General features: G+C 40.6%; 1 protein-coding gene across 1 annotated transcript in view; it reads right to left on the bottom strand.

Annotated features, from left to right (window-relative positions):
- ARHGAP42 (Rho GTPase activating protein 42) overlaps window positions 1-3,393 on the bottom strand; it is a 138,829-nt gene extending 135,436 nt beyond the window's left edge. Inside the window, exon 1 of the mRNA XM_038130094.1 lies at window positions 2,832-3,393. Coding sequence (XP_037986022.1) covers window positions 2,832-2,985 — 154 coding nt within the window. The 5' untranslated portion in view covers window positions 2,986-3,393. The remainder of the gene's footprint in view (window positions 1-2,831) is intronic.
- Between the last annotated feature and the right edge of the window lie 11,044 nt (window positions 3,394-14,437).

The raw sequence follows: 14,437 nt of genomic DNA, 5'->3' as shown, positions 1-14,437 counted from the left end.
TTACCCTATCAGAACTGATCCTACAAAATGATGTGTAAATAAAGATCCTAGATCACCTAGAGATAAAACTTAGTAAATAATGCCTGTTTTGTTTCCGGGTTTTAAGATTATTAAATATTCAAAAATCAAATAATGGAATTATCACTGAACTTGACTACTTCACAATTTGATTTTCAAACACATTTTAAGAAATTTGAAGAAAATAAAAGGCTTGTATAAGTATTTTACACTTCACTGATTTGGTGAGTAGGAGCCACTAATTTGCTTAAACAAATCAAATTTCTGTGCTCTAGAAATATACAATAGTCCTACTTGCTGTAACAGGTACACTGTCCTTGCAGCACCTACAACAGAGTCTTTAGAGCATAAGTCTAGGATATCTAAATTGCTGAGAAAAAAATCCAGACATTTTCTCAGCAGTCCTAAGACAGGAATTAAGGCAATATTCCAGAGAAGGATGACACAGTAATGAAACCAAGGGATTTGGAATGAACAAGTGGACAAAGATTTCTTACCAAAACAAACTTTATTTTCTAAGGCTAAAAGATGCAACATTATAGATCTGATAGGATACAATAAGCATTGTGTCAAATAGAATAACATTCGAACTAAAAGGTTTGAAAAATCATGAGAACTTACAAATTAAGTAGTTGTTACTTGAGATAGAAATATTGTTCCAAGTCCTGCAAGGACTCAGAAGTGTTCTCCCCAAAACTAATGGGATTACTCACTTCAGAATCAGGGTTCAAATTACTTCTCAAATACAATATTTGTTCTACTGCAATCTGTCTTTGACAATCATAAACTGGTTTGCGGTGGAAGGGACCTTAAAGATCAAGTTCCAAACCCCCCTCCCATGGGCAGGGACACCTCCCACTAGACCAGGCTGCTCAAGGCCCACCCAACCTGGCCTTGAACTTTTCCACAGAGGGGGCATCCACAGGTTCTCTGGGCAACCTGTTACAGAGTCTAACTAGCCTCACAGTGAAGAATTTCTCCCTAATATCCAATCTAAACCTACTCACTCCATTACCTCTTGGCCTATTCACTGCATATCCTTGTAAAAAGTCCCCCTCCAGTTCTTGTGTGCCTCTCTTTAGTTACTGGAGAGCTGAAGGAACGTTTTCCTAGAGCCTTCCTTTCTCCAGGCTTAAAGCTTCAACCTCTCAGCCTGTCTTCAGACAGCCTAAGAAGAAAGTTGTGTTTGCTCATATTTGATCCGGACCCAAAAGCAGCCAGTTCCCAGTGCTAGTCCAGGTCAAAAAAGTACTCATGTGGCATCCTAATCTGTCATTACTATTTTTTTGGACCAGGTTTGAAATAGTAAGCTTTTATTTATTAAAACAAGCTCAGACTTTCTGTTACATGCAGCAAGCTTTTTAGCAACAAGAAAGGCTTCAAGTACAAATAAACTTTTTTGCCTGTAAAGAAAACTGTACCAATAAATTTTCAGAGATACACATAGATTGATATGCACATACACACACACACAAAAGCACTATTTCTGTGTAACTGGTCATCTCACATCCTGTGGGCATGGGTTCAGGAATTTATTAAATTTAATATAAATTCACATACGATGTTAGACTTGTACCCAGCTACTCACTAAAACTTAGATGTCTCCAGAAATACATGCATTTATATTAAAAAAACTCTCAAAAAGGCAATAGCTGCTTTATGTAAATGCAATGCTGTAAAATTTACAGTTGATGCATGAACAAATACAATTCAACCCTACTGCTGGGCAAATAAAATCCTCACAATTTTTACCTCCTAGGTAAGGACACAAACTTTGGGTTTATACTGCGGGTCAGAAACTGTCCTTAAGAACTACAGAGCTCAGAGCACCTGTTCCCTGTCCACATAACAAGTAGTACTGCTACCTCTAACTCGACAAAAACCGGCATACCATGACAATGTGGCAGATATTTTCAAGGATTAAAGTGATTCTTCCTTTTGACTATCTCATATCAAAAGAGATGCTGTAAGTTTCTTTGCTCTCCGTGAAGGAAAACTTTGAGCAACAGGTGAGAGATCCAAAGTGACTTAAAGACAAGAAGTAGGTGGCAAGGTTTACAGGACGGGAGGACAAACCGAGTCTAGTGACACTCCTGGGCAATTCCCAGCTTTCACTTTGTGATCTTCAGAGCATGACTGCTGTTTTCACGCCCCAGAAAGCTGTCACTGCTCAACTCACAGACCTTTAAAAGCGTTACACTGTTCGTGTTTATCTCTGCTCTCAGAACTTGCAAAATACGTAGAAGTTAATCTACTATATGAAAACGTGACAGGATGGGGGGGAAGATAGAAACTCTCCCTATAAATCCACTTCATTATGTCGCTTTGCCCACTTATTACGAACATCTTCGTTATCTGAAGACACGCAACTAGCAGCCAGCGTGCCAGAAAGAGACCCCGCCGCAACAATCCACGCCTGGCCAGCAGCGTACGGCGACCTACACGGCGACTTTCCGCCCCAGCCCCGACCCCGGGCTCTGCCCGCATCCCCAGGCGGGACCACCTGGCCGGTCCGCGCCCCGGCGGCGGCGGCGCCCACGCACTGCCCGCAGCCCCGGCGGGGAGGGCGCGGCCGGGCCCCCGGGCCGGGGCAGGGCCCGCGCCGCCCCCGCTCCCCCGGGACACCCACCCGGCCCCGCCGCGGGCGAGGCGAGGCACGGCGGCGGGGAGCGAGGAAGGGAGGGAGCGGGGCAGAGAAAGTTGAGGAGGCGCCTTTCGGCGGCTGCCGGCAGGGGAGCCCGCGCCCGGCGCCCATTCAAACAAAAGAAGCCCCTTCTCCTGCCAGCCACCGCCGGTCCCACCGCCCGACTCACTTCGCAGGGCCCCGATGAGGAGGCTTCCGTCCTTAATCAGCTCCTTGATGAACTTGTTCGTCCTCTCCAGCTCGATCTCGTGACACTTGAGGCGCTCCCTGAAATCCGGGCTGTCCAAGTAGGAGTCACTGAACTCCAGCGTGGGCAGCCCCATGGCAGCGGTGGCGGCCGCAGCCCCCCGGCCGGCGGCGGAGGGAGGGAGGAACGGAGGGAGGGCCGCGCCGATAAACGGCGGCGAGGGCAGAGAGGAAAGCGGGGGAGCGGCGAGACGAGGCGCGGCTGCCGCCTCCCCGGAGAAGCTCCCGACCCGCCGCACCGGCCCGCTGGCAGCGGAGGCGGCGCGCTCCGGCGGCTGTCACCCAGCTACATTGCTGTCCGCGGGACACCGCGGGCTCCCAGCGCCGCCGCCGCTCCGCCGCTTCCGGCAGCGCTCGCTCTTCCTCCCTGCCCGGCGCTAACTCCAGTGCGAACCTCCCCCGGCCCGGCCGAGGAATTCCTCCTCCTCCTCCCGGCGCGGCATGCTCACACGCCGGGGACGCGGCCCGGCAGTGCCCGCCCCTCGCTCGCCACCCCTCCGCGCTCTGCCCTCCAGCGGCGGCGCGGCCTCGGGCCGCTACGGCCCGGGGCGAGGCGGACGGTCTGCGCGGCTCGGCGAGGTCCGGCGCTCGCCGCCTCCTTTACCAGCGGCCTTAGGAACGGCCAGAGCGAAGTCGGGAGGGAGGATCCACCGCCGGGGCACGGAGGCACTGGGTCATTGCAAAGGGTGCGCGTGGAGGAGGCCGGATTGTGTCGGGGTGAAGCGGAGGTGCAGCCGCGCTCCTGGGGCAGGAGCAATGCCAGCCCGGGGGCTCCTGCCTCCGCTGGAGGAGCCGCAGGAGCCGGGGCCGGAGGCAGCCAGCCCGAGCGGGCCTGCTCTGGCAGGGGATCCTGCTGGCACCATGGCCAGCCTGCCCCGTTTGCGCGTCCGGCCTGCGTCGGGGCAGCGCCCCAGGGACGGGCAGACACAAAGATGGGAACATCCGTGTTCTGCCATAGCACTTGGTCGCTATGAAGCGATACGGCTGAGCCAAATCCATCCTAAAGATTAGCATCAACCCTGGTTTCTGCAGCAAAGTTGGTTTTTACAAGTGTGTGAGTGGGCTTTTCGCAGTAAGCAGAAACACTTTGATTGATTCTTGTATGTTTGTTTATCTGGAGTGGTTTATCCAGACATACCGTGTCAGTATGTAAGTGTGTATACAGATGTGTATTCTGGATTTAGGGAGAGCTCACGGTAAACACACCTTCAAGTCAGCAACAACTCAATTGGAAACAACCATTAAGGCATGGCCATGAAAGTAATTGTACTTCAAGACAGCCCACCACTTGCCAAAAATGGCTTTCAAGAAGACAGCCATGCACACACTCCTACCAAATCATTGTCACCATGTCTACACAGTTGAATATGGAAGTGTGGGAAGGTTCAATGCTCCTACATGCTGTAATTCCTTGATATAATTTGTGTTTTTCACACTTCTTAACTGTTCATCAAAAACGTACCTCTTTGTATACACAATAGATTTTTGTGAGTGTCAACAATGCAGAAGAGACGCTGCAATTTCAACTAATACAGCCTGCAGAATTTCTTGAAGTGAAAAAATAATAATTCTCCATTTTCACAAAGCTGAGACTTCCTCAGGACAGTATCAGAGCTGTCAGTGTTGATACTGATAGACCCGTTGAAGTCTCTTAATTCGTAGTGATCACAGAACTCTGCTCATTAAGGTTTCCTATTTTTCTAATAATAGGAGAAATAAGACTGAAAAGGGCTGCTTATTTCCATGCTTTTGCAGGCAGTGGCATGTAATTTCACTTGTAAACTAATAAACTTTATTTAGAATCTAGTTGAACTACTGGAAGGATGTTCCAAATGGGTCATTTTGCTGACTATTAAAAACCTCATTTTCAGCCTACATATAGTCTACAGGGTCATTTTAGGCACAGTTGTTCTCTCTTCTATATCATCTGGAAGTGAAAACATTCTTTGTCTTCTACCATGTTTATCCTTTGATGTACTTTTAGAATACAATAATGCCATCTCTTAACTCTTCCATACAGTACCCGAAATGAAGTTTTCTGTCGTATAATAAAATATTGATTTCCTTCTTTATTCTTGTTGTTCTTGTCTAGATCTCTAAGTTTGATTTGATCTTACTTCATCATAATTTACTGAAATTATATGCAAGACCTTGTTCAGTCACACTAATGACTATGTTATTGAACTAAACACCTTTGATGATGCATTGGTCTATTTCACAGCAAAATTACTACTGTGCTTCACTAAGGCTCTTAGATCTTTCTTTTCCTGTCTTCAACTAGCAGATTCTGAAGTGAAAACAGAGACATTTGTTAGTCCCAAAACCAAGCATTTTAGTTCAAAGTAGTTATACTGGTAATCAAGGTGACTGATTTTTACTATATAATGTTCTCATCTTAAGAAGTTACATAAGCATGTTGCTGCTTTTGATATCAAGATCATGAGTGGAAATACTAATGAGACCAATATCAATAGCATAGTCCCTCCAAGTAACTTACCATTATCCATTTAACTGGTTCCATGTTTCTCAGAATAATCCATATTTTTCTCAGCCAAACTGAGAATTTCTCAGCATACAGTGTATCAAAGTTCATGTAAAAATTTCCTAGTTCACATGTACTACTGTTCCTTTTTCTCAGCAAAAACTTTTCTTTTTAAGAAAATAGATTTGTTTAAGAATTGTCTTTGCTTCATAAGGCAATATGTGGCCAAATGAACACCCAATCCTGCATTATCTTCCACTGGCAGAGAAAAGTCTTATAGTTAACCTGTGAGCTTAATGAGCATTTATGGCAGCATCTGGAGGAGGATCAGGTAAATGAGGGATCTGGCACACTTGCAGAGTTCAACTAACAAAAAAAGTCTTGATGGGAAGATAAGACCGAAGGGTGTGTTTTGTGTTGGAGTTAGGTGGGACCTTGGAGTTTGCTGCTTTCTAAAGAAAACAAGGTATTTGAAAATGTACTTGGGAAATGTAGAGGCCCAAACTTTATAGTGAGCAGGATAGAACTGTATTTGGTTTGGTTTCTTTTTTCTATTCTTTCCCTTAGAAAATTATTTCACAGTGCCCTAGTAGAAACAGTAGGATTCATAACTTGAAAAGATGGAAGAAACTGGGGAGAGGCCTAAGCTTTCTGAAACAGCATCTTTCTTGTAAACTAATATTATGCTAGAAGAGAGTGACCCATATTGAAATACAATTTAGACACCTAAGTAGGTAGAAGCACCAGTCCTTCAAATAGAAGGCTCTAGTAAATGAGATAGCCTGGTGTTATTACTAGCTATGAAGAGATTAATTAAAAGTGGGACACCTTTTTTTTCTGAGCCCCAGGGAGCTTTGTCCTGTTTTATCAACTTCTATGTTTGTTACTGTAAGTTTATTCTGATATCTTACATGGTTATGAGGTCGGATCAATTAGTATGGATTTCTCCTTCATCTTAAATGTAAACATTCAACTGTAATTTACAGACAGTGGCCCTAGTCTGACTCAAGAGGATACCTCAGTCCTATTTCTAGGCAGCCTGGGAAGAGGAGAGGAGAGTCATGTCTCAGTATTGCCTACAGCAGCACCTATTTCCTACTCATAGAATGAGGAGAGGGCTGCACATGCAGTTCCCAACATTTGTGGCTCTATCCTCCTCTGTTAGATACTATTAATCTAGACAGTTAATGCAGAGAAGGACTATGAGTGTCTCTTATCTACTGGGGAGTATTTTAGGATAGACACTCTGCCAACTTCTTTGTTATTTCTTCTGCCTCAATGTACACAATTATGGGAAAATTACTTATAGAGCTGTGTGGCATTGCTCCGTCTTCTGAAAATTGCTACTTTCCCTTGAGAGACTGTGGGATTATAGGCAGAAAACTACAAGGACACTGATGCTTGTAAGTCCTGTTGAACTGCTCAAGTGTACAAGATTAACTCTGTACATATCTAGCATAGAAAATATTAATAGAATAGAAAACTCCACTCAAGCAGTTTTTTACAGAGTATTTGAATTTGTTTTAGCTCTCTAAAGAGCTTGTTTTACTTCAGTTTCCCATAGGTTTCTTCTTGGGAATTGCCAAGGTTCCCAGGAACTTGCTAGGATATATTCTATTAAAAGTTTTCAGTTTTTCCTTATTAATTTAAGATACTACATGCTAAGCTTATATTGCTGAACAGTGTTAAATTAAAAAAAAAAAAGAAAAGAAATGAAAATTCATGAGGAAAGTAGGTCTACATTTTTTTATTTCCTTGCATATATAAACTGAAAGTAGTATTACTCTGTCTGGAATAGAGTCTCATGTTGTTAACTGACTGCTTAATGACATAGCTGCCAATGTGTTCTGTTTGTTTTGTTGGTTTGGGTATTTTCACTGCGAGTTAACATTGTCAGAGGAGGAGAGTAGCTAGACAAAATCATAGTTTGGAAACCACGCCTTGTAATTTAGTATGTACAGACCATATTATCCTGAAATATTGGTCTCTGTGCACAAAGGTCAACTCATATGTGCATTCCTATCAGTGTTTCAGATTGTCATCAATAATAACAGACTGGTAAACTTTCTCAAAAAAATGTAGTGTTTTAATACATGAGCGAGCTCAAAGTGGTTTGGAGAAGCTTCAAACAGTGAAGTTCAAAGCTGGAATTAAAAATCATGTTTAGTAACTCTTATGCTGTGTTTGCTTAAGCCTCCTGGGTACTTCTGGGTTGAATCTGAATATTCCCTAACTGGCTGTGGTTCTGCCTTCTGGTATGCTCAAAATAGCATTTACTTCAAAACTAAGTGCCTGACACCACGTGAGTTACAGACGCTTGAAAAAAAGCAGCTCCCAGCTTCCAGATGGGATGGATACAGTACCCGTGACTGAGCAGATGAAAGCTGGTCAGCGTTCTCTGGGAAGTAGTAGGTGTGGCAGCTTAAAAATCACAGCAAGGTAATGAGGACTGTTTTAGTATTAGCCCATAGAGTAGGAAAGCTGAATGTTAGGTACCTGCAGTCTTGGTTCACAGAGCTATCTCTAGAAGGGGGAAACTTCAGATTGCCTTGCATTTCTTCTTGGAGCTTTTGGTAGTTCCACTCAGCATGAAAAATCTTTAGATCACTCTCCATGCCTATATACAGTAGACAAGTACCTCCAGTCTTTAGTTTTCACTTTGGAAGCAAAGCATCTGAGAGGTAGTAGAAGCATCACCTTAATTGAAATTTGATTCATATACTCTTTGGTAAGATTCTGTACTTACCTGTATTTTTCTGAAAGTAACTTATTTACATTATTGATTATAGTTTATTTAAGTAAGTAAACAATGGGACTGCGAAAATCATCATCAAAGTGAACACCAAGAAATTAAATTTTCACATCATTATCCACAATTATTCTTTCATATCCAGGATCTGGTTCCCTAAGTGGATGCCTTCCTTACTAACCTTGTCGCTTGTATCACTTTGAACATGAAAGAAGAAACAGGCTGTAGCAGATGTAAACAAATTCTGGTCCTGCCCTTAGTCAGCAGACTGCAAGTTAGAGCCATATGAGAACCTGGTGATTACATGATCTTGATGAGCAGCTAAAAGACAGGGTATATGCATGTCAGCCCTGCTGCACCTTTGCACAGTGTTTGGGTCAAAGTGGATGTCTGTGGTGACTGCAGACTGTATAGATATCAAGAAACAGGAATTGCAGAAGGTACCTGAAGGAAGCTCAGTCACTTTGGAAGATTGTGGTAGAAAGGATGCCGCAGAAAGCTTAGCAAGAGAAGGAAAGTGGACAGACAGCTCTGCTGTCTGCTTTATCATGTGTACCTCTACTGCATAAAATCTAGATGGATGCCAATTGCAGCCATGCTGTGTAGGGGAAACAGACCTCAGGAGACAGCAGTTGGTGTCACACATGAAGTCTTTGCTATGCTTTTTGGGTTTTCAGGAGCCAAATCAGATCTTTGAATACAGGGCAGTGAGATGACATCATTTTCACCAGCTAGTAGTTTAATAGTTTGATTTGCAAATATGTAAGGTCTTTAAAGGAAAGGTCATTATTAATTTCTGACTTATCTTCATACATCGCTCTGTAAATGTGAAGTAGTAATCGTAACCTGCATCCTGTGCACTCAGTGGAAGAAGATACTAGCTTATCTCTGCTGTCTGTCTGTAAATTATGACACAAATGTCAGTAGGGCCAAGAGCTCTTGCATTCTCACATTAGTTACTGTTCACCAGAAGACTGAAGTCCTTAGCAGTCAGTACTCTTAAGCACATAATTTGCATTTAGGTTGACTCAGCAGATAACTGGGAAGGCTTTTATGATACAATGTCATCTTTTTTTGGTTGTATTGATATCTGCTAGGTCTATCCTAGCAGAGCACTTGTGGGAATTGAAGGGCCTTCATTAGCAACTCTGGACAGTGGGCACTGGTAACGAGCAGTGTCAGCCTATTGCTGTACTTCCTGTGTAGAAAGAACACTGTTGAAATGCCCATCCAAAGGGCAAATCTTGCAAGCCTCTTGGCAGCCATAAAGCAGTGAAAGCATTTTGCCAAGTAAAAAGCTGGATTCAGTTTGGAAAGATAAATCTGGACTAGGCCAAGTTAAACGCAGTGATAGAAATTTTGGATGACACATGAATTACCGGTTTCTCAAAAGCAAGCCCTACCCTGAAAATTAAATTTAATCGCAGAAAATTTTACTCAGAAAGTAATGCAATTCCAAAGAAAATACTGAGCAAATGCAGTTTTGAAGTTAATCTTGAAGTATTTTTTTCACTAATCTAATTATGTCTTTGCGCAGGTACATAAGCCAGAAACTAAATCAATAATTTGTTTACCTGAACATTTCTCTAATTCCCTGTGTAACCTAAAGCTCTGCTTTTGTGCATGGTCAGAAGTACCTAGGTCTTGATAGGAATAAGTAGTTCTGAGCTTATGAGTTCTGTCTGAATCCAGGAAAAAGCTATTCTTTATTCTTTTTTATGGAATATAAGAAAAGAATAATTTATGTGCCTACTCATTAAAGCCTACAAGGATGTTTTCTAGTCCTGTCCTTTGAAAACTAGTCAAGTAATTTATGTGAGAATCACTGAGTAGCAGTCCTAGGGTGAAAGACACAGGCTATGATTCTGGATGTTTGGATCAGATTTAGAACAGAATACATGCAGTGCAATTTATTTTTCTTTTTACAGGTAGGGAAATGGAGACATTAATAATGCAGGAGCAAGTTACTTCCATAAACTTGTCTACACTTGGAAGTTTGCTAAAATACCTATTGTAGAAAAGCAGTGTCCCCTTGAGGATTTACAGCAAAATGATCGTCCTAGAATAAATTAGGGATAACTATCTCAGTAAATCTCAAAATGCATAAAAGAAATATAGTGCAACATTAAAGTTCTCAAGAATATTTTAGCTAAGCATATTCTTATTCTTTCTTTATATGGGAACTCTGCTTGTGGAGGTTTTTTCCCATTTACTCTGTAGTTGATAACTGCTATGATGTAGATTTTCCTCTTCATCCTCTAAAACATGTGACTTACATTGTAACTTCCAAGACATTGAAGTGTTTACTGCCGAAGTAAAAAAAGTGCTTCTTGTTTTAGTAAGAAACCAAATCAAATAGAAAGTGAAGTCTGTTTTTCATGGCTTCATCTATGAATGCTCAATAGATCTTCATGTGAACAAGAGAAATATGCTCTTTCTTTGAACTCTGTCTTCTTCTCATCAGTGTTTCATTTTTTGTTTAATTCATAATGTTTTCATTACATTAAGGGAACAACAGGGTATCCCTCCTGTAGATAGTGGAATAGCTATCTGTCCTTATACTTTAGTCCTCAGGGTAACTTCTTTTGTTTGAGTTAAAGCCCTCTTGGTTTTGGGTTTCATAGAGAGTATAACCAGAAACGTATTGATAGTCATGTCAGATATATTACAAACGTATTTTAAAATAAACAAATCACATCTAAAAAGCTATTAAATTAGGCTATTATAGCCAACCTGGGTAATTTTTCATGTAATTGCAAAACTTGAATAGAAGATGGTCTGCAAGTGTTAAAATTGTGTTTTCTATTATGTAAACTAATTCAGATTTCATTTTTCATATCAGTAACATAAAAAATTGAATATTGCCTAATGATGAGCCCATATTTGGGAGAAGAGGAGGAGATTGTCCTCAGTCTATTTTACACGTGGCCAACAAAACTATTTGATGTTTCTCAGAGCCACGGGAAATCAAACTGTGATTCAAATTGCTGTTAGTCTGCTTTGCTATTCAATATAGAGTTGCTTCTGTGTGGTCCTTGTCTAGCACTATAATTATGCAAATGATACTGGCTGAAGACAGGTACTTTAGAAAGCAGATGCTCCTAATCTGGAATTCAAAAAATATACATTTTGTAGCTCTCTCCTCCTTGCATTGGAAAAAGAATATTGTGAATGTGTTTATTGTAATGACCCTCCCCCCTCTTCCCTCTGTTTCTGAAAGTATAGAAATTTAAGAGAGGATCAAAGGAGACGTATAGTATGAATTTCCTCTCTTAAATCATCCCTGAGAAAGAACTTGATTGCCTCTTGTTTTCAATATGATATTTTCTTCGTTTGTTCAAATAGTAAGCTCTGTTGTTTCACTACCCTGCTGAAAAGTTTCACCCGCTCTAACCTTTGCTGTCAATAGTATTTTTTCTTTTTCTTCTCCCTTGTACATGGAAGAACAATGGTTGTCTTCTTCTGACATTTTTACCATGTTTCCTTCATCTTGTTTTCTAGACTAAGCAAACTCACTGCATTATGTTCATTTTTTTTTCTGAAAAAACTCATCCTCTTCTTAAAAACTCTTACTCTTAAAAAAAAAACAAAAACAAAAAAGAAAGAAAAAAAGAAATCAGAATTCTGTCCAGCTTGATAGACGTGAAATTCCTAAACCAGACACTGAATTACCTGTGAGGACTCACAAAAGCTGAATGTGTAGGATTGGTTATCGTTCTCATTATTGCATTCTTTAAGGACATGGCTCTTTGGAAAGCCATCACTCTATAAATCATTGTAACCCTAGGACAATTCTGTCCCCACTATCTAGCTAAACATTTCTCATTCTGTATTTTGTGTTCTGAATTTTATTTTCTCTTTTCTCCATTGCACTTTTTTGTTGTTGTTCATTCCAAACCCAGTAAAATAAAGCTAGTTGTCTTACTGATTTGACAGAATTATTTTTAATTCTGATCCTTTCACCAACAGTATTTCCTATTTCATCATGACTAATTTTGATAAATGAAAATTTGAACTTAGATCTCTTTGGGAGCTCTCAGCAGGACAGGGCACTCAGCAGGACAGGGCACTACTAGGTATATTCACTTCCTCAGCATCTTTTATTTCTCAAAAATATGCTCAGTATTCCCTTTGTCTTCCACTTACCTCTTACTGCCAGAACTTTTTTACTTTTTTGCCTAACTCTTTATGTCACATTACATCCACTCACATCTTTGCTTTCATTGATGTGTCCTTGGTTTATGTTCATCCTCACTTTTGGTTTTTGTTTGAGTCATTCTTCACTGGTCCAAGTTACTGAAGAGCTCTCAGTACAGACATAATTGTCTCTGCTACTTCTACTGCGTGGCTTTTCCTGTTCAATAGTTTGGCTTACAAAATAACCTTTCTGTAGTCCTACCTGTACTTCTTCAAATTCTTTCAGAAAATGTCTCCATTTACCATCTCCCTGTTTTCTGAAATATTCTTTTCTAAAAACTCTTGCCCTATTCAACTACTTTTGCAATCTTTGTTTCAGTAGAGCAATAATATTTTTCTCTTAATTATAATCCCCTAGAGACAATTATTTATGCTTTCCCAGAAGTCAGAACCATATCTAAAAGAAATACTGCTATGAAAGAAGAGACTGCTCTCTAAATAAACAGTTTAAATAACAATTGCTCCTTATGATGCATTGAGTAACTGCATCAATAGAAGTTTTATGTGTTTTATATATGTTGAGGTTATAGCAGATGAACAAGCTGAAATTGAATTAACAGTGTTATATCATTGCAAGAAGGCATATTTTCTATCAACTTCATTAGGAAATAGACTGGACAACTGTGTCCTCTTCTTGGATATGGTAGTTCAAGGATTTGGACTAGGTGGAGAGGGATAAACAGGGAGCAGTGATAGTGATCAGAGGTCCAGGAAACAAGAGGAAATGCTGAAAGAATGTAATGTGTGTTTTATGCAGAGAATACTCAGAGTATACTAAGTGATACAAGACTGCTTCAGAGAGAAGGGAGTATTCGGTTTACATGCTCAGACAAAAGGTGTTTAGTTCAAATTGCAGCATGAGAGATTTGGGTTATACTAGGAAAAATGGCTCGTGATAAGGATACTTAAATTTCGGAATAGTCCAATTTATTCATAAAAGAAATAAATGATAGTGGAAATGTATTTTTTCATTGAAAAATTTCTAATTCATCCTTATCCCTAAGTAATACTAGTTTCCTGTTAAATAGAAAATCTCTCAAGGTTCTGTTTATCTCCTGATTTTCAGGTTATGACATCTCTAGGATGTATCATCTCTGAATTGCCCTATTTTGTCTGCTACTTATAGCTCCCACCCATGGGGAATTAATCAGATTCACTGAAAACATTATTAAAATCCCAACATTTGTGTTGGCCATTCACATTTTAATCTATCTTTTCAAAGACTTAGCTCAATTCAGCCTTATTGAGAGCTTATTGAAATCAAAAGAAGTTCTGACTGTTTTTATGGGCTTTTAGTCTAAAAAATTTAGCTTTATTGAACATGTCTTACTTTGATTTTGTCATTCTAACCCCTCATACTCATTGAATAACCTGTCTTTGTCCAAAGATTTAGTTTGCTTTAGTTTGTCCTTTTTTTCTGAAGTTACTGGTTTACTGGAATAAAAGGTGCGGTTGCGGTCGTCCCCCCCCCCCCCCCCCCCCCGTATTAAGATTGTTCCTTCTAGCTAACATTTTCTAACATTTCTTTCTAACAGTTAAGTTTCTGTTGAGCCAATACCTCAAACACTTTCATCCCAGTATTTAAGTTGCTGTAGATAAAGAATTTTCTTGCAACTCTGCACAGTTCCTTGCTGTGGCAGAAGGGAGCTTTTCACTGACTTCTCAAAATGAGCATTCACCCATCTGTCTTTAGAACAAACAAGTATGTTTCCACTTCCTACACCCTTGCCACTTCAAAGTGAGGTCTCACTTTGTGCTTGGAAAAAATGCTGTTGAGTTTTTCTTGATTTCTACATCTCAATCTGATGCAAAGGAGAGGGATTCCAGATTTAGAAGAAATCCTGCTGAGTTTAGAGTTGTGTTCACAGTTCATGAGAAGATTGGTAGGATTTCTTGCAGCCAGGGAATTTCACAATGGATAATTATTCTGTCTTTTCAAAAAAAACACTTTGAAGCAATTACAATATCTACATATTTGAAAGGTTGGGAAATTTTAAAGCTATAATCACTTATGTAAGCGTACTCTTTTGTGCGTGTATCTAGCAGTAGAGATTTTAAATAAATTTCATAATTTAATTTTTTACCCTGAGCACTCACAAAC

Source organism: Motacilla alba, chromosome 1, assembly GCF_015832195.1.
Source record: "Motacilla alba alba isolate MOTALB_02 chromosome 1, Motacilla_alba_V1.0_pri, whole genome shotgun sequence".
Classification (NCBI taxonomy): domain Eukaryota; kingdom Metazoa; phylum Chordata; class Aves; order Passeriformes; family Motacillidae; genus Motacilla; species Motacilla alba.
Note: the sequence above shows the minus strand (reverse complement) of the source record. Positions and strands in the feature narration are given on the sequence as shown.